Source organism: Mytilus californianus, unplaced genomic scaffold, assembly GCF_021869535.1.
Source record: "Mytilus californianus isolate M0D057914Y unplaced genomic scaffold, xbMytCali1.0.p SCAF_12, whole genome shotgun sequence".
Taxonomy (NCBI): Eukaryota; Metazoa; Mollusca; class Bivalvia; order Mytilida; family Mytilidae; genus Mytilus; species Mytilus californianus.
The window spans coordinates 53,157,628-53,179,444 of NW_026262604.1; the positions used below are offsets into that span (position 1 = coordinate 53,157,628).

Below are 21,817 nucleotides of genomic sequence, written 5' to 3' on the forward strand. Positions count from 1 at the left end.
AAACGACCAAAAGACAACAGTATACAAAGCGCAACATAGAACAATTAAAACTGAGCAACATGAATCCCACCAAAACCAGCGTTGATCTCAGTTGCTACGGAATGATAATAAGATCCTGATACGCATGTTGTACTCATATTGTTGCTCATGTAATTACAAACCCAGTGATTGATAACACGACAGCTAACGAAAAACAAACATGATGGACATACATGAAAGAAAACTACTAAATTTCAGTGTTCTGAATTTCGACAGACAAATAAAGTTTTAATTATGACTGCTTATAAATATATTAAGCAATACATAATGTTTTATCATGAATGAATGAATTTAAGAATTGGAAAGCACAAATGCAAAATAAATGAAGAGAGAACTAATTTTAGTGTTTACCCTATAAAAATAGATTCACAACAATAATGTAATCTATCGAGGCACGATTAATTCGTGTTATATTTATCACGACATAACCACAATAACAGCATGCATGATTTATTCCCATATTGGCTCATTAATTAACGATGCTTTCAAATATTAACCAGTATATACACAAACGTTTCCAGATGTGAAGTGTTGTTAGTAATATGTAAGCTGGATTGTCGGTCTTCAAATCATTTGTAGAAATAACAAAGATATTTTTGTCATGAGCATTGTTCAAGGAAAACAGTAATTGTTTTTGACAAATTATAACAACAATTGCAATGTAAATAAATTCAACTTATGACATCATACAAGTTTAATCGTGACGGAATGTTGTTTCTATTTAAAGTATCTTTTAAGGATGTTCGCTACTCTGTTTCCAAACAACAAGCTTTTTAAAAGACTGTTATAAATTGATAGTATATAAATGAAGGAACTAAAAAAGCAGAAAAAAATGAAGGGTCCGTGTGCTTGTTTTCGAGATATAAGCCATTGAAAAATTTGGCGGGAAATGATTCTCTCTAGATTTTTCATACATTTAACATTGACACCTTTTTTCTTTCAAAAACAATGAAAAAATAACAAGGATTCTATAGGATTTTTAAATATGGCTTTTAAAACTATATTAAATAAAATTATGAAAAGAAAAGTAGAGGTTAGCGGGAGAAATTTTTTAATGGTACTACATGGTTAAAACCAGAGGATTCCGAATATCTGGCAAAATATCAAAAACATGAGGAGCGAACGTCTTTTGTTACAAGGTAGAATTAAAATGGACGGTTATGACTTCAGGAAAACAGTGGATATTGGTCACACAAAAAAGCATCCCGTATTGGCGACCCAAAGTAATTTTATTAAAGACAACGCAATAATAGGTTTCATGGCAATCGCATGAACCGCCATCAACGAAATGAACATCGTTCTAATTTTAAACTTGATGATGTTGTACCCATATTTAAATATATTAGTAGACATCAATTATTATGCAAACTCGGTCAAATGTCAATTAGTAAATTACATAATATGTATAACGAGTGTGATACAATATCGTTTATCAGTCCAAAATATGAGTGTACACGTATTATTAAAGCTTTTTGTCAACAAAGACTGCTCCCTCAAATTGACAAACCTGAAGGTCATAAAAAGTATTTTCTAAAAAAAGCATTGATTATTAGAGGTATTGATTTTATTAATTAGTCCAGTATTTTTCATGACTCTACCGTTCACAACTTTGTACCTCTATATTTTAATAACATTGGGCCACCTACCCTTTCTTACTCGTTTACCAAAATCTAGCTGAAGTTTAATTATTAATTATACGTCAGCTACATGAGACGTCAGTATAGAAAATAATGCTCCTTCAACAAGAGACTGTGAAACATCGAAGCTTAGATATGATCCCTATGGCCATGTAATTACAGGGGACCTCAACATCCTTCAAGACCGAGAGGTTATAAACTTTCTGTAAAAAGAACCAAAATATCGTCCACCGTTAAAGATTAATTATTGAAGAGTGTCATCAGGTTATTAAGTATTGTAACAATGGTGGTAACTGGAGAAATCTGACAAAAGGTCACTTGATTCCTTATTAAATAAATGTCTGAATATTGTTAATAAACGCATATCACATTTCGAAAATAAATTAGAAATAAATAAAAGTGTAAATAATGCGCCAAAATCTAGGATTAAAAAAGTACTCGCAAAGCGTTTTGTGTTCGTATCTGCCGACAAAGCAGCCACCAATGTGGTAGTGGTATGACGTAAATACTATACGGAAGTCCTTAAGAATGAAATTATACATTCAACTACATTCAAGGTCGCACGCTCCACAGAGAGTCATATAGTAAACAATCGTGTCACTACCACAGCTCAGCTTAAGGCCTCCTCTGAACATTTGAATGTCCCACTATGTATTGCTTACCTAAAATACACAAAACCCGTAAAATATCGTTTCATCTCCGCATCTAGTAAGTGTTCTACTACTAATCTTTCGGTGCTTGTAACGAGTTCATTACCTACTACCAAAGAAATTCTCATTAATTTTTGTAATAAAACATTTGAAAAAAGTGGAATCAACAATTTTTCGAGTGTAAAAAATTCTTTGAATGTTTTAGATAAATTACGTGCTTTTAATGATCCTTTTGATTCGTTTGACAGTTTTGACTTTTCCACTCTTTATACTACATTTTCTCACAATTTTTTCAAACAAAAGTTTTCCTATTTAATGGTCGTTTTATAAATCTGATTGCAAATTTATTTGCTGAAACTCACATAAAGCCTTTTTCTCAAATGAGAATGGTAAATATACAAAATATACTTACTAGAGATGATTAATGCCGTAAATTTTCTCCTTGACAACATTTATGTACGTTTCGGCAGTACAGTTCTACGACAGGTTGTAGGTATTTCTATGGGCACCAATTGTGCTTTAATAGCAGACTTGTTCCTACACTGTTATGAATCACAGTTTATGGGCAATCTCAGTAAAAAACCGTCTAAATTCCATTTAATTGATAAATTCAACAACATTTACCAAAATCTTGATGATATTTTTTCGTTAAATAATCAAGAATTCTTTAAATATACTGCTACAATGTACTCAAAGGAACTTATTTTGAATAAATCAAGTATAAACAGCAATAACGGTCCTTTCCTAGATTTAGATATTTCAGTGTTACACAAGAAACTCTACACAGAAATTTACGACTAAAGGGGTGACTTTTTTCCGTATTGCTAGTTTTCCTTTTTTGGACGGTGAATTTCTTACGGTGTTTAAATATCCCAACTCTTTCGGTATGCCCGAGTTTGTAGTGACGTTTTGGATTTCAATAAGCGTTATCTATGTATTACTAGTAAATCATTAATTCAGGGATTTCGTTACCACAAATTACCAAAAGCCGTTACTGAATTTTTCCATAGATACAAAGATTTGGTTTGCCAATTTGGCTGTACCTGTAGAAAACTTATTTCAAACGGAATAGCACATCCTAAATTTTAAGGTGATGGTGTTAATTGAGCCTGGAAATTTAGATACAATCTGGGTAAACTTATCAATCCTTTAAATAAACTTATTCTAAAAGGCCACCAATTCAACACCGTAATTAAATCTTTGAATATTGTTTTTATTGGTATAAATATTGATTTTGTTTTCAGTAGATTAAAACCATACTAAATACTATTGTTATACACATATGTACTTTCAAGGTGCTACAATCTGTCGATACCTATATCTTGGCATAGCACAAGGTCATGTTTTTCTCTGACTGTTAATGACGTCTTTGCACTAAATCCATTGGATGATGGATGTTTACTGATAGATATTTTAATCTAAGATACATGAGTATTTTAATATAAAAATAAGGAGATGTGGTATGATTGCCAATGAGACAACTATCCACCAAAGTTCAAATGAAGTGGAAGAACGCAATTATAGGCAACCGTACGGCATTCAACAATGAGAAAAACTCATACCGTATGGTCGGCTACAAAAGGCCCCGACATGAAAAATAAGAAAAAATTCAATTGAGGAAACTAACGGCCTAATTTATAACAAAACAATTAACGGAAATCAAATATGACAGACATGAACCATAAACTACTAATGAACTACAGGCTCCTGACTTGGCACATAAAGATTGTGGCTGGGGTAAACATGTTCGTGTACGCTCAACCCTGGGACAGTTTTGTAACAGTACAACATAAGAATAAACTATAAAAATCAGTTGAAAATGACTTAACCTATCAGATGGATACAAATAGAAATACATCTAACAAAAAAACAAAGTGGACGTGCGAAGGTACTTATACACCCTAAAAACAAAAAGACACTAAGTACAGATCTGAGAGTAGTTATTGCCTTTGAACTAGATGTCAGGAACTGCAAGTACTAACAGATCTGTACTTATTATCTTTCTAAGGATGACGGATAGATAAATACCCTGCCACGTCCGGTCTGTGTTTTTTGTTTGATGTTTTTCTGCTTTGTATCGATCTGATGAGTTAAGCCTTTTTCAACTGACTTTGATAGTTTTTTCTTAAGTTGTGCTGTTACACCACTGTCCTTGGTTAAGGGGAGGTAGTTGAGCGCTCGCAAACATGTTTAAACTCACCAAAATCTTTTAGTTCCTGTTTCAAGTCAGAAGACTGCAGTGGTTGTCGTTGGTTCAAGTCTGTCATATTGGTATTTTCGTAAACTTTGTATTTTGTTATAAATTAGGCCGTTAGTTTTCTCAATTGAATTGTTTCATATTATTCTTGTTGGGGCCTATTATAGCCGCAGCCGACTATACGGTATGAGTTTTGCTTATTGTTGCACGCCGTACGGTTGCTTATAATTGTTTACATCCAACTCATTTGAATTTTGGTCGATAGTTGTCTCATTGGCAATCATACCACATTCCCTTTTTTTTTTATTTTTAGTATGTTCATTTTCTTACCAATTTTCTTATCTTAGATATCAACAACTAACAAACAAAAAACAAGTATCTGAACAATTACTTTTCAAAATTTATTCATGCTTTTGAATTACACGACCATCTTGTTCTTGAAAATTTTGTTGATGCCATATTAGATCAACTGAGGTCTTCGAATATATTGGCGTTTAAGAAAGACATGAAACACATTTGAATCAAAGGTAAAGAACATGATTTGATGTTCATGCATTTGATCCTTTTTTTTTTATTAACTTACAAATATCTACATATTATAAATAAAAGAGACGAGAAACTACCTTACTAACTATTATGATTTTATATAATATACAATTTAAACCTTGTTTTCTATTTCAGAGATTTAGAACTTGATTTATACAGTTTTTACTTGCAATTGAGCCAAACACGATACTATACAATTATTAACTTTTGAAGAGGTTGATACAATGATTTATCAACCCCAGAAATATGATATTTACCGAGGTCAACGGCCGAGAGTTAATGTCTTATATATGGGGTTGATAAACTGATATCAAAAGTCAACAATTGTTTTGTTATATTACTGTTTCATCTATCTCCAATTTCTAGTATTTGCTCAAGATATTTCACTGCTCCTTTTCCACTTAACATATTATCTGCGTTGACAGTTACTGAACTTTAATAAGTTGAAATATTCAATAAGATTTATTAAAAAAAGATAACATCGAAAAGAAATAAGAAAAGTGACAATGTGCATAACTTAATAAGCCTACGTTATTGACCTTTATTAGGAAAAATCTATTTATAGGGAACATGTAAGCTATTCCAAATCTTATTATAACCGTTCGTGATTTTTCTTGCAGTGAATATAACGTTTTATCAAAGAAAATATTTGTGCTTTTAGCCAATGAGAAAACAACTAATTTATAGTTATATAAGAATCTAAATTATTAAATTAATTGAATATTGGTATAATGGCAAATAACGATGCAATGCATCTCGTCAACCGATCATAATGTCATAACTTAATCAGTGTGACAGATAGAAAATAACGGAACAAACCACATATTCCTGTAGAAAAGTAAATTGGTGTCTTTGTTATCGAGCCATTTTAGTAAGGAGGCAAAACATCTTTAAAAAAGATAACTTGTCAACATATCACGATCATTTGATTTGTTTTGTTGATTAAACCTGGCCTAAATATGAAAATGTACTCATGAGTTCTTTCAAACATTATATTGTTTGAAAATTTAATACGTTAGTAATGCTGACTTATTTTCAAATTCTACATGGATGTATGGTTTCTTTGTTTTTACAATGAAATATGTAAAACGCACAATAGATTCAAGTTGGAGCCGTTAATGTATAGATAGCCGCTAAGGTACACAATTTTAAATAAGATTGTGTAACACGAGACAAATAAATCAATAATTGTTCAAAGTGAATCCAAACAATCCTTGTGCTACATTTCATTTAAATGAACTTTAATTCAACCTATGACTTCATACAATGTTTAGCATGACAGAATGTCATTTCTATTCATATTGTCTTTTAAATCGCAGATTTTTATCTAACCTTCTATTAAAATATAGGACCCTTCAGAAACCCACATTAGATCTCCTGTTACATGGGACATGAAATTCAAAATGGAGGGTTACGACTTCAGGACGCTTTGTAGATTTAGAACGGTAGTTGATCTTAATAAATATTCAAGGAATTTAGAATTTGTGATTTGGTAAGTTTAAAATTGTCAAATATAGTACGCTACTCTTATATCGGTACATGTGGTGTTAAATGACCTTGGTGCAGATTTCATGGGTAAAGTTTTTTCCACCTGATGTTTAAACTTTGTTCTTTGGTTGTGCTATTACTCCACCGTCACAAGTAATTGAAAACTGAGCGCTTATTAACATTATTAATCTGCTACATTATTCCGTGTCTGTCCCAAGTCGGGAGCTTGTAAATTCAGTGGTTGTTGTTGGTTGTTGTCTGCCATACTTGTTTTTCGTTTATTGATTTAAACATATTGGTTCTCCCCTTGGATTGCTTTAGCACTGGACACATTTGAATATGATTGAGAGTATTTCGTCACAGTCTCTCGTCATGTTTTTCTCTGACTGTTTATGACGTCTTTACACTAAATCCATTGGATGATGGATGTGTACTGATATATATTTTAAGTATTAGATACATGATTATTTTAATAGTTGTTATTGCCTTTGAACTAGCTGTCAGGACCTGCGAGTACTAACAGATCTGTACTTAGTATCTTTTAAGGGATGAGGGGTAGATAAAAATCCTGCCACGTTCGGTCTGTGTTTTTTTGTTTTTCTGCTTTGTATCGATCTGATGAGTTAAGTCTTTTTCAACTGACGTTGATAGTTTGTTTTTATGCTGTGCTGTTACACCACTGTCCTAGGCTAAGGGAGGTAGTTGAGCGCTCAAAAACATGTCCCCCCCTTACATTCTTTATGTGCCTGTCCCAAGTCAAAAGCCTGTAGTGCAGTTGTTGTCGTCGGTTTAAGTCTGTCATGTTTGTATTTTCGTAAATTGTTTTGTTATAAATTAAGCCGTTGTTTTTCCAATTGAATTGCTTTATATTATTCTTGTAAGGGCCTTTATCGCCGAAGCCGTCTATATAGTATGAGTTTTGCTCATTGTTGCAGTCCGTACGGTTGCCTATACTTGCTTACATTCAACTCGTTTAAAACTTTGGGGGATAGTTGTCTCATTGGCAATCATACCACATCTCCTTATATTTTTTTTATTCGTAGCATGTTCATTTACTTATCCGTTTTCATATCTTAGATATCAACAACTAACCAATAAAAACAAGTATCTGAACAATTATTTTTCTAAATGTATTCATGCTATTAAAATACACGAGCATCTGCTTCTAGAAAATTTTGTTGATGCCACATTTGATCAACTGAGGTCTTCGAATATATTGGCGATTGAGAAAGACATGAAACAAATTTGAATCAACGGTAAAGAACGTGATTTGATGTTCATGTATTTGATTCTACTTTTTATTAACTTACAAATATTTACATGTTATAAATAATAAAGACGAGAAACTACCTTACTAACTATTATGATCTTATATATACAATTTCAACCTCGTTTTCTACTTCAGGGATTGAGAACTTGATTTTAACAGTGTTTCCCTGCAATTGAGCCAATACTATGCAATTATTATCTATTGATGAGGTTGATACAATGGTCTATCAACCAAAGAAATATGATATTTACCGAGGTGAACAGCCGAGAGTTAGTGTCTTATATATAGGGTTGATAAACTGATATCAAAAGTCAACAATTGTTTTATTATATTACTGTTTCATTCATCTCCAATTTCTAGCATTTGCCCAAGATATTTCACTGCTTCTTTTTCACTGAAAAATATCATATGCTTTGACAGTTGCTGAACTTTAATCAGTTGAAATATTCAATAAGATTGATCATAAAAAAAGAAAACATCGAAAAGAAAAGTGAGAATGTGCATAACTTAATAAACCTACCTTATTGACCTTTCCTAGGAAATATCTACTTATAGGGTACATGTTAGCTATTCCAAATCTTATTTTAACATCTTGTGCTTTTTCCTGCGCTGGATATAACGTTTTATCAACGAGGATTCTTTGCGTTTTTAGCCAATGAGAAATGAATAAATTTATAGTCATATAAAAATCTAAGTTATCAAATTAATCAAATAATGATATAATTGCAAATAACGAAGCAATGCATATCATCAACCAATCATAGTGTCATAACTTAATCAGTGTGACAAATAAAAAATAACGGAACTAACCACATATTGCTGTAGAAAAAATAAATTGGTCTCTTTGTTATCGAGCTTATTAAGTTTAAGTAGGGATACATAATAACTTATCAACATATCATTTCATTTGTTTAGTTGTAAAGCTGGCCTAAATATGAAAACGTACTCATGATTTCTTCCAAACATTATACTTTTCGACAATTTAATACGTTAGTAATGCCGACTTATTTTCAAATTCTACATGAATATATGGTTTGGTTGTTGTTTTTTTTTTGCAATAATATATGTAATCCGCACAAAAGATTAAAGTTCCGTTAATGTATAGATTGCCGCTAAGGTATACAATTTTCAAAACAGATTGTGTAACACGAGACAAATAAACACATTAATTGTTCAAAGTGAATCCAAACAATCCGTGTGCTACATTTCATCTAAATGAACTTTAATTCAACCTATGACTTCATACAATGTTTTCCATGACAGAATGTCATTTCTATTCATATTGTCTTTTAACTCGTTGGTTTTTATCTGACCTTATGTTTAAATATAGGACCCTTCCAAAACCCACATTTAATGTCCTGTTACATGGGAAATTCAAAATGGAGGGTTACGACTTCAGGATGCTTTGTAGATTTAGAACAGTAGTTGATCTCAAATATTCAAGGAATTTAGAAGCCCTGAAGTAATTTTGTAAGTTTAAAATTGTCCATAAAAAAGTAAAATAACAACGAAAATACCGAACTCCGACACAATTTCTAAACGGAAAGTCCCTAAGTAAATGGCAAAATCAAAAGCTCAAACACAACAAATGAATGGATAACAACTGTCATATTCCTGACTTTGTAATAGAGTACTCTACTCTTGTATTCGTACATGTGGTGTTTTATTCGGTGCAGATTTCCTGGGTAAAGTTCTTTCCAACTGATGTTTCAAGTCTGTTCCTTTGTTGTGTTTTTACTCCACCGTCCCAAGTTAGATCGATACTCAGCGCTTATTAACATAAATAGTCCGCTACAATTTCCTTGCCTGTACTAAATCAGAAGCTAGTGAATTCAGTGCTTGTTGTTGGTTGTTGTCTGCCATAATTGTTTTTCGTTTATTGATTTAAACATTTTGGTTTTTCCCTTGGATTGTTTTAGTACTGGAAACATTTGAATATGATTGAGGGTATTTCGTCACATTCTTCGTGCTTTATTTGACATTATAATATAATTATTGATTTGAGCGTCACTAATGAGTTTTTCATACAGAACGCGCGTCTTGCGTCAAAATCCTGATATACATAATGAGTTTATCTTGCGGAATATATAATCAATAAACATTTACTTTAACTCTATATTAAAGTAATTATATTTGGTTTGATAGTTCCACGAAAACAGTGGATATGTTAAGTGGTCATTTTGTATCGATTATCACTGATTGGAATTATCTTTCAAAATACTTAATTGAAATGGCGTAAAATGTCTGTATTTTTTTGTTTGGTTTTTTTTGTGAAGGACACTGTGATCATCATTTGCAATTTTGTACTTTGAACTAAACTGCAGGTATCCTTTGCTTCAGAACAAATTGTCAGTTATATTTAAAAATCAAAATACATATTTCTCACAAATCGTGTGAACAACTGAGGATGTTATATGCATATTTATAGTATTTATAATATTTGATTTAGAATTCAAGGTGTTTTTAAATTACTGTGTATTCCCCATTCAATGATCAAAATCAACTATATTCACCAATATATAATGTTTTAGCAGAATTAGTTGATGCAATAACATAAAATAGCTCCAAAACAGGTGTGTCAAACTAGCTAAGCACGATAAAAACCTACGTTATATTCAACGTGTCTTACCTTACTATTATAACAGCATATTTGATTCACAATTTGGCTCATAAATTTATGATGATTTCAATTACCAATCATTATGTTTAAAACATGTTTTATTTGAAGAAATACACAAGATAAACATTTATTTAGATGTATTTGAAAAATTCTGACAATTTTTTCAAAAAAGATAAACTTCAATTCAACTTATGACAGCATACGATTTTAACGGAGACATAATTCCCTTTCTTTTTTATATGAATTTTAAATCGTTTGTAATTTATAAGTTGGAATAATTTTAAATCATTGTAGAATTATCAATATTACTTATTTGCTAGTTCTTTGTTATGTTAAAAAAGAGATAAATGTATTGACAAATTCTGTCAACAAGTAAAACAAAATGTATTCAACTTATGACTTCATACAATGTTAACTGTGATATATATTTCCGTTTCAATTTAAAGTTGTTCAAAATCGCAGATCTTTAATTGACCTTATATTGAAAGTTATGACACTACAAAAACCTAAATCAAATCTTTTGTCATATGTTAAATTCAAAATAGAGTGTTACGAATTCGTAACGTTTTGTATGTCGAGAAGGATATATGATCCCAAATTACATTAAAGGAATTTAATTGCCCTGGTATATTTTGGTAAGATTTAAAATTCTATATCGAGTACCTTACGGTCGATACATTGTGGTTTTTGTGGTTTTCTTTTTTGCTAAGGTTTAATGCGATTAGTGCAGAGTTGCACGATGCTTACAATTATTTAATGTTGTGCTGCTACACCACTCTTCCACGTTAAAGGAGATATGAGCTCTCACAAATATGTTTAATCCATTGATCATGTTACAGTCTCAAATTGGAGTCTGTAAATTTAGTGGTTGTTGTTGGTTGCTTTTTGCCATATCTGGTTTTCGTTTATTGTTTCGAGCAAACATCAGGACATTGGTTTTCTGTATGGATTACAAGACTAGATACATTTGAATATGATTATGTGAGTATTTCGTCACATATTTTTTTTTTTCGGACTCCATAATCAACAAGCACTTACTTTTCTCTATTTTATTAATTACATTTGGTTGGCAGTTCCACAAAAACAGTGTTCAGAAGTCACAAATAAATAGGCCGACATATATTTTGCGTGTTAGTGCTCTTTGGAATTCACATATACATTTCTTGATCTAAAAGATCAAACACGAACAAAAACTGTTTTGAAACCATTTGGATTACATGAGCCTCTTGTTGAAAATAGTGTTAAAGCTATATTAGATCGACTGAAAGGATACCCAAGTGTTAGGTTTGGAGAAAAACATGAAACTATTTTGCTTTGTTTTAGTTAAGTACATGAATTGATAGCCATGCTCATGGCCTCTGTGTGTTTTATATTTTTAATTAACAAATAAAAACAAAATCAGCATAGTACAATTAGACATGTCAGATAAATAACTATTGTTGGCAATTGAGAGTCGAGAGTCTACAGTTGAGACATTCAAATTAGGGACCATCTCAAAAAATTGATTATTGATTTACTCGGTACAATAATAACGTTTTAACATTGCTACACATGCGCTGATCCAGCCATTTCGAAAGGGGGTGTTCCAACACCGGAACACCATAAAACGTTCACATAATTAACGGAAGACAAGGGGGGTGCTCTAACCCCCCGAAACACCCCCTGGATCCGCCAATGCTACCTCACTCAACCATATAACGTTTTGCAGTTCAGAGAACAGACTCAAACAACATGTCATGAATTAGAACGTCTGTATTATATTTATAGTTTTTTTTTTATGACATAGCGATATAATAACAAAAATAAATGAGTCATACACTAGGTTATTCTGTTTATCTTTATTAAAATCAGAATCAGATTATATATGGTTATGTGTCAATACCAAAAGCCTTTAAATTTGTTGGCACTTGCTTCCTTATGAATCGGTCATATGCAACTGGTCTCCAAGAAATCACCTTTTGATGGTAATCTTGTGGCTAAGAACATAATTTTATTCGTGTTATTAGATTTTGTCTTTGTTACTTGATGTTTCATCCTGCACTAGTCACATGCAATTGATGGTATAGCACCGTTGTTGTGGGAGATATTTTCTATATTGGATTGGCCGTCGAATATCGAGTGGTTATCTTTGCAAAATATCAAGATAATTTTGAGCCAAAATGTACTTGTCTATGAGTTTGCATTAAACATTGAGGATTAATGCGCTCCGCTGTATACTAATTAAAGATTTCCAGAAAACCAGGGGTTATTTTTAGTGGTACTTTAGTTCGGGGGGTCTGTTCTTTCTTATAAGATTTTAAAGGTATGTTGAAAATTGGCATGTAGAAAGGTTATACCTGTACAATTCTTTTGAAGAAACAACCTGGGCGAATCTAAGTTTCAATGAAATGTGCTTCAAGGCATAAATAATGAACCGCGGTGGGTCATTTTTTCCCTGATCAAAATGCAAACTACAGCTCAATAAAATATTTAATCTGTGAGTTGTTGCCAATTGGGGTTTATTGTACAATTTTCTATTTTTAACACATTAAAAAAAATAGGCAGAAAAAATTATTTCCTTATTAGGCTGAAACAAATACCCTTCCCTCTATTAGATGACAAAATATTCCCATTTTTTGTACAGGGGAACAGCCACGTTCTTTAAAAGGGGGTATGATATTTTATCCTGATTCTTAATTTTTGAAGAAAAAAATGTGTTACCAGACAAAGGAGAGAAAACAATCATTCTTAAAAGATCGTTAAAAATTGTTGAAAACATAATCTGCTTTTCCGCGATAAAAAATGAAAAAAAAAATCACAGCACCCCTTTTATATAGATTAAATAATAAATTACTTACAAAGTGACTTGTATTTTTCGTACAGCTTAACAATGCAGTTGGTTCTTGCTGATGCAATTACTATACCACTTATATTGTAACTGAACAGTGATGTCTTACGTTTATACATGTATCTAGATTAATTAGTGAGGTTTATTTCAAATTAAAATGAGCCGTAGGGCTTTGTTATACTTAAACGTTTAAGAAAAGAATATCCCACTTCAATGTGATTGGTAAAATAGGAAACAGTTCATAGAAATCTTTGCAGAAAATAATATTTTGACGGTATATAAGTCAGATAATGCATATCTTAAGGTGTTTCTTGTTGTATACACACCTCGCAAAGTCAGGATTGCACAAAGAAAGACCTCCCTACGGTCGTCTTCCTTTGATCAATACTGACACCCCCCTTTGTGATAAACGACAAAAAACACCTTAAAATATGCATTATCTATAACTTACCTAGGCAACAATCAAATGAAAAAAATCTATTTTCTGATCATTTTATTTATCCCAAATAAACGATCAAAATTATGACCATGATCATTACTGTTTTTTCTTCTCTCTCAAAATATGACTGCACAACTTATAGTATTGAATTCATTTTTTATTAAGTAGTGTAATCTTCCTATATGTCATTAAGTGTCCGTTCCGTAACGCGTTATCGGCGTTTGTAAAGTTTGCACAAATAAACTTGTCACAGTACATGTATTTGAAATGTATTTTAGATATTTCTTTTTTATTTCAGAGCGTATGAACCTAATTAAAATAACGAAATGAATGTAATAAAAGTTCTGTGCTTAGGAAACTGTCAATCTAAAAAGACCGAACTCCTTGGTGTTCTCTCAGAAGATAAATGTAAATATGACGAATTGGCAAATATTCATAACAAAATGAAGAGTTATTTAACATGCAATCTAGCAATTACTGCAGACTTTAACATTGAAATACTAATATTCAGTTCGGAAGATACGGTGAGTACTTTAAGGAATACTATGATACATATTATCAAAAGAAAGTTTTGTTTACCAAAATGAACCAAAACACGCACATACAATAATCAGCCATAAAAAAACAAAGTTTTAAGTAAATGAAACAATAATCTATTTACTGTTAATTCAGATATTATTCTTGTTTTTATTAAATGCTAAAAATGCGACGGTATCAGGCCAGCGTTTCGCTAAACTTTGTACGACAATCGTACAATTTTGAGCGTTTCATAAAAAATCGTTTCTAAGATTTTGTTGTAGATTCGATCGTAAACTTACGAATTGTAACGGATAGTCGTAAGTCAAATCATAGTTATGCTTAATCTTGTAAAATCTCGTAGAAACATTTATTTTGAGACCAAAAAAGAAATAGTAATTGCATTGCATAAAAAAACATAAAATCAACACATGTCTTTTTAATGAGCAAGGAATACATTTATTTCTTCTAGTAGGTCATGTAAAAAACGATCGAATTTTTAATGGGTCTTTGGTTACGAATTAGGCAATCAATTAACTTAGTTTTGTAGAAAATACCATTTCGCTATTTTTCAGTCAGTTTGGTTCAGTGTCGTCAAAATAACCAAAAAAACAAAAAACAAAAACACATCGCGGCTTAATTATTGGCTTGTAAGACTAAAGTCTAACTCATTTTAATCTATATTCATTTCATCTGAAAATGGGTTGCGCATATGATCTGCATGTGGAGATACATTCAACATTGCATTATCGTAAGCAAACTTACATAAAATACTAACGGTTTGGATAATCGCGTATTTCTATCGGCGGAAGCATACACACGTTCTTAACTATCATTATATAGAACATTAACTTATTTCATTGATAAAATTACAATGTCGGAAATTAAGATGTAAATAGATATCATATATTTGCGTTGAAGTACTAGTATAAAACTGATATTTTAGCGCAAATAAATATTAACAATAACAATAAATTGAATCCTACCTCAGAAATCCAATGAGTGCAAGCACGCCACATTGCAAACTAAATTTTAAACATATTTACACCGACCACAGCTTTACTCGTTAAGGTGTTACCTGATAATGACTACTCTGCTCATTAAGAACAGGTATCACGTGATACTCAATCCGTTCGACGAATTTACAGGGAAATGCCAAAGTAAAAAGTGGACACCACCTTATTAATTAGATGTAAAATGTATTATACACTGAAGTTTGCAGAATATACAATTTATAAGATACTGACGGTCTGCAAATTGAAATAGAATTAACCAACCAAAATGACTATACATATACGAGTAAAGAAAGTCACCCTGTGTTCCTCCCCACCAAAAGAAGTACTGAGTACTGATTATGTAACAATTTTAACCAGAAATAGATTTATAAACAAAAATCATTCACAAATACACTAGTCCAAATTCAAAAGACAAACTAATCATACTATCGACACTAACGGACAGTACTCAACTCATGACCAGGTCCAAATAAAATACCAAATGACCCTTAAGGATCATTATCAGGTCATGTCGCCTCACATCTTATACCTATTAAAGGTGTTATGGCCCGACGTATCCTGCCCACAACATCACGGTTTCTCAGCAACTCAAATCTAGTACTGTGGTATTTAGACTGTTTAACAAAATAAAAACTAGAACCATAAAATTGTCACTACTTACCATTCATTATAAATCAAAACACTGTAATCTTTACAACTTAAACTCTACTGAGATAATCTGCACTAATATTATATTTACCTTTAACTGCTACAATTCTAAATCTGTAAGGTTGTAAAGCCAATGCCCATCTCATAAATCTAGCATTCGCTACTTTCTTTTTATTTAGATAAGTAAGTGTCTGGTGATCAGTCTCAAGTATAAATTCTCTACCGTATAAATACCTTTGGAACTTTTGTATAGCCCAAACAATGGCTAAACACTCCTTTTCAATAGTAGAATAAGCTACCACTATAAACCAGAAAAAAGCCTGAAATGGCCTATATCTGTACTAAAGAGATATCACAGACAAAACGTCAACTATATCAAGTGTATGATATCATCGTAAGTTAATTCTTTACTCGACTGTACTGATTTTTACTCGACCAGTCTGAATTGGTCTGAATTTTACTCGATATTACTCGACTGTAGTCTGAACCATAACTACCGTCTGAATTTGTACTCGACCTTTACCCGACTAGTACTTAACCATTTTATATGTGTCTGAACCATGCTCGACCTAGTCTGAACCATACTCGACCTAGTCTGAACCATACTCGACCTAGTCTGTACCATACTCGACCGAGTCATAACCAACGTAGACCTATTTCTGTATCTATCTATTTTAGTTCATCAATTCAGGAACTGTTTTTAACAACAGCTATTTCCCTTGGCTAGACATTTGATCAACAATTTGAAATCCAAAATGTTTCTAATATACCATTGAAACCAACATTTCACAATAAATATAATATAATCATAAACACCATATTCATCAACACTTATACATATATATACTTTTTCACTTTTTTTTGTCTTTTGGAAAATGTTGTTTGTGCTGTATTTTGACTGCTCTAACAAGAAATTTGTTTTGCATGCACACGTATAAAAATTGCGGTTTTTATCCAACGCAATCATAGGTTTGAACGTTGTTTTCAATTTAGACTTATTTATATTTTTTCGTTTGGGCTTGTATTATATTTGCCTTCGGGTTTATATGATCCGTTCATCCTATTTTGACTCCCCAAAATTCAAGAGTCCATCCTAAATTGAGGTAAATTTTATGGCTTTCCAAATACCGTTTCGATTCCTAACATCGCTGAAGAGACATTAATTGTGGAAATCCGGATAATATGTACAAAAACCTTTGCACCTTTTGTTTGCGGTATACCATCTTTTCCGCAAGTTTATTGTTCTCTGTTTAGTATTAAATTTATAATTAAGATCCATTTATTACATATGTGATCCGTTTATTTGGCAATCGCCAATGGCAGTCAGCAGGGTTTTAGAACATTTGTTGTTCGACCTGTTAGTCAAATGCGTTTTGTTAAAATATACCTTTTCACTATTTTGGTCTTTTGGAAAATGTTGTTTGTGCTGTATTTAGACCCCTCTAATAAGAAATTTGTTTTGCATAAACACGTATAAAAATTGCGGTTTTTATCCAACGCAATCATAGGTTTGAACGTTGTTTTCAATTTAGACTTATTTATATTTTTTCGTTTGGGCTTGTATTATATTTGCCTTCGGGTTTATATGATCCGTTCATCCTATTTTGACTCCCCAAAATTCAAGAGTCTATCCTAAATTTAAGTAAATTGTATGGCTTTCCAAATACCGTTTCGATTCCTAACATCACTGAAGAGACATTAATTGCGGAAATCCGGATATGATGTACAAAAACCTTTGCACCTTTTGTTTGCGGTATACCATCTTTTCCGCAAGTTTATTGTTCTCTGTTTAGTATTAAATTTATAATTAAGATACATTTATTACATATGTGATCCGTTTATTTGGCAATCGCCAATGGCAGTCAGCAGGGTTTTAGAACATTTGTTGTTCGACCTGTTAGTCAAATGCGTTTTGTTAAAATATACCTTTTCACTATTTTGGTCTTTTGGAAAATGTTGTTTGTGCTGTATTTAGACCCCTCTAATAAGAAATTTGTTTCGTATAAACACGTATAAAAATTGCGGTTTTTATCCAACGCAATCATAGGTTTGAACGTTGTTTTCAATTTAGACTTATGTATATTTTTTCGTTTGGGCTTGTATTATATTTGCCTTCGGGTTTATATGATCCGTTCATCCTATTTTGACTCCCCAAAATTCAAGAGTCTATCCTAAATTGAGGTAAATTGTATGGCTTTCCAAATACCGTTTCGATTCCTAACATCACTGAAGAGACATTAATTGCGGAAATCCGGATATGATGTACAAAAACCTTTGCACCTTTTGTTTGCGGTATACCATCTTTTCCGCAAGTTTATTGTTCTCTGTTTAGTATTAAATTTATAATTAAGATCCATTTATTACATATGTGATCCGTTTATTTGGCAATCGCCAATGGCAGTCAGCAGGGTTTTAGAACATTTGTTGTTCGACCTGTTAGTCAAATGCGTTTTGTTAAAATATACCTTTTCACTATTTTGGTCTTTTGGAAAATGTTGTTTGTGCTGTATTTAGACCCCTCTAATAAGAAATTTGTTTTGCATAAACACGTATAAATATTGCGGTTTTTATCCAACGCAATCATAGATTTGAACGTTGTTTTCAATTTAGACTTATTTATATTTGTCGTTTGGGCTTGTATTATATTTGCCTTCGGGTTTATATGATCCTTTCATCCTATTTTGACTCCTAAAAATTCAAGAGTCTATCCTAAATTTAGGTAAATTGTATGGCTTTCCAAATACCGTTTCGATTCCTAACTAACTATTCAAATATGAGAATTTTGGTCTGATCGGTGAACATGAATTGACAGCTAATGCCCCTTTAAAACTAGATAATGAATGAAGTTTATACCAAAGTAAAGTTAATGGAAACAAATCATTTTGCATTTTTCTCGATTAAATTGTTTTCCGTCATTTTCTGTTACAGTGTATACTATATTAAGTTTTGGGGAATATATAGTTTTTATTATGCAAACTAAACATACACATATCTACTTTTATAATGTAATCATAAAATATTTAGAGTCATGTTCCTGCAACAACTGATAAACATCAAAGTTGATACAAGACAATCAGACTTTTATAAATAGAGATATTCAAGTTGATATTCTTTGTCACCTAATCATCCTAATCGTATGAAATTAAAAAAATTGAAGTTTGGTTTACAACTCTCATAACAGTTGACGACGAAGGAGATTAAATTTACCTATATATATTTTGATAAGAGAGTCCATCCAATCTTTACAAAATACTAATCGGTATCCTAGTTAGAGACAATCGGAAATCGTTATATTTTATCTCCGAAATTTGTTAAATAACGCTAATGCATTTTCAAGAGCTTGCAGCTGCTACTCAGACTTCTGCTAAAGACGTCTCATCCTTTTCCTAAAAAAAACGTTCATTTGAAGATACCAAGACCTTGTTGATACATATTCCGTATCAACTTAACAAATATTACATGTTGGTCTTAAAGTATAGATTCTAGGTATTGACGTTGTTTATCATCTTAATTACGTGTTATAGTGTTTATTAGTGTCTTGGTATATTTTTCACCTTCACTATTTAGTCCATTTTAAGTTATTTCCTTTTGGCGTGAATCCGTATTTCTACATCCCGGCATTGTATTAATGCATGGTCACTTTTTGTATTCTTTTTTTCTATTTTTGCTTATGTGCTTTGTCTATAGAGTGTCTACATGCTATTGTGTTTTTCTTTGTAAACATAGTTATTTGTTTTATGGTGATTAAGATAATAACACAATGCTAACTGCTGTTCTCCAATTTTTGACATTTTTACCTATTATGTTTGTTTGTTTTGCTCACATATTGTTGTCAATATAATGGAATTTTATGCTACTGTCATACAAGTGAGAGGTTTAGCTAGCCATCAAACCAGTTTCAATCAACCATTTTCTACATACGGAAATAGCTGTACCACGAGACTAGGACTACCGGGATTACATTGGAGTTTAATACTTGTTTAACTAAAACCAAGTCGGTATGATGTCTTTTCCTAGAGGAAACGTTTCTGCTAAACGATTGTATTCCCCGAGGGGATCCCAATATTGAGAGTTTATGTACTATAGACAACAATACAAAGAACATACCGGACAGGACATAGCCCGGATTATCTTGAAGTTTGGTTGTTTTGTTAATACTTCTTTTAAGGTTTTCTGCATTTAGTTTTTCCCGGAAGCATCCTTAATGTGGTAGTTTTATGCATGATAGATGACAATTCGAAGAGCATACAGGTTATTACGTTTCCCGAGTTACCTTGTTCTTTATTGGTGTTATTTCTTTGTTTATCTCTGCATCTGAAATAATCTAGATGCATTATTGGTTTATTGATTTCTTTTTTGGCGTGTGTTTTGTTAGGAGGCGAAGGTTTTTCTGTCGGACCAATGGACAAAGTGATATTCAGTACGCCGACGCTTTCCGTAATTCGTACATGTCTGAGGTATATTTCATACAGTTCTTCACAAGAAGAATGGACAGAAGCTAGCAATATAGTTATACCTTTTTCTTGATTTTTCTCTTGACTCTGATGTCCGTCAATTTGACTGAACTAATGAGCCACCAGAATTTGATCCTTGAAATTTTTATATGAAATATAAACACATTTTGTTGTGAGTTTGTAAATTTTATAAAATTCTAATTGTGACTACGACTTTTCTACGTCTTTATATGTAGTATTGACGGTCCATTATATGTTCGTTTTTCCTAATCACTAACCGTGCTTTCATCTCGGCATTAAACTGAAGTTATTAAACTATTGTTTTCTACACAGAAATATCGTTAGGATTATGATCTTGCATTTTATTTTTTTTTATCAATCTATGATTTGTTATCTGGACACACTCTCTCAAAAGACAAGTTTTAAAATAAAAAATACGTTTAAAAAACATAATGACACATTAGTCAAGTTAAATCAGATGTCTTCCATCGCCTCGGATTGCAAAATAATTCCAACTTAGCTATTTTAAGGGATATTACTGTGATAAAATGTTTTCTTTTTATAGAAATATGTAGGGCATTTATCTGTTCTAATAAGAAAACAACTCCCGTGACCCTAATTTGTCTTTTAATTTTCTGAAAGCTTATTATTAGAATTATTTACTCATATTTTATCTTAAATGTTGCATTTTGTAAAAACAGCTGTTTCTCAAACCACGCCTCTTTTTGGGAGATATATAATATTCATAGATATTTTGTTTTGTTTATGTACCAGTTTCCAGATATAATCTCTATGTTTCATCTCGTAGAGACATAACTTTGGAATGTTACCAGTATAAATACACATGGATAGCGACCAAATTGAATTCAGAGGAAGACCCAAAGTGAAGGGAGGTGTAATACAGAATTTTAGTTCGGGGTATAAAAATGTTGATAATATGCCGCACAGCACTATGTTCTGACCTTTGAAAAAAATAGGAGTGCATAAAGTGATATAGTTTTAGCCGTAAAAGGAGTTCGTATGGGAAATCATTGTCTATATTTACAGAAATGTAACCTAGATTGGTTAAAAAAAGAGAACATGTAGAATTTCACCAAATCTGTTTTATCATCTGAGATTTTAATGAAGTTAACTAAAATATAAAGTTTTATGAATATTTCACGAAGATTGAGAAAATCCTGGGCCTTTACTCTGATGATTCAGCATAAATTCACAGTTAACAGTACGAATAGTTTACCTAAAGCCCTGTATGCAGAGTAAATTAATAAAATATGCATATTACAATTTAAATTATTCAGAAGTGCTTATATTTACTCTTCGCAGTCATTGAAACTCTTATATACTTGATAAATATTGTTGTTGGGGTGTTTTTGTCCTGTTGCAAACACATACATGTGTGTAAGCCGTAGCACCTAAATGTGCTTTCTTGTGACCGCGGCATTAAAACATAAACAAGCTAGACATACGCAA

General features: G+C 31.8%; 1 protein-coding gene across 1 annotated transcript in view; it reads left to right on the forward strand.

The window, feature by feature from the left end:
* The first annotated feature begins 6,455 nt into the window (after positions 1-6,455).
* The window catches only part of LOC127721991 (uncharacterized), a 36,203-nt gene continuing 20,841 nt past the window's right edge, over positions 6,456-21,817 (forward strand). Inside the window, exons 1-2 of the mRNA XM_052228836.1 lie at positions 6,456-6,561; positions 14,012-14,237. Of these exons, the coding sequence (XP_052084796.1) occupies positions 14,040-14,237 (198 nt within the window). The 5' untranslated portion in view covers positions 6,456-6,561; positions 14,012-14,039. The remainder of the gene's footprint in view (positions 6,562-14,011; positions 14,238-21,817) is intronic.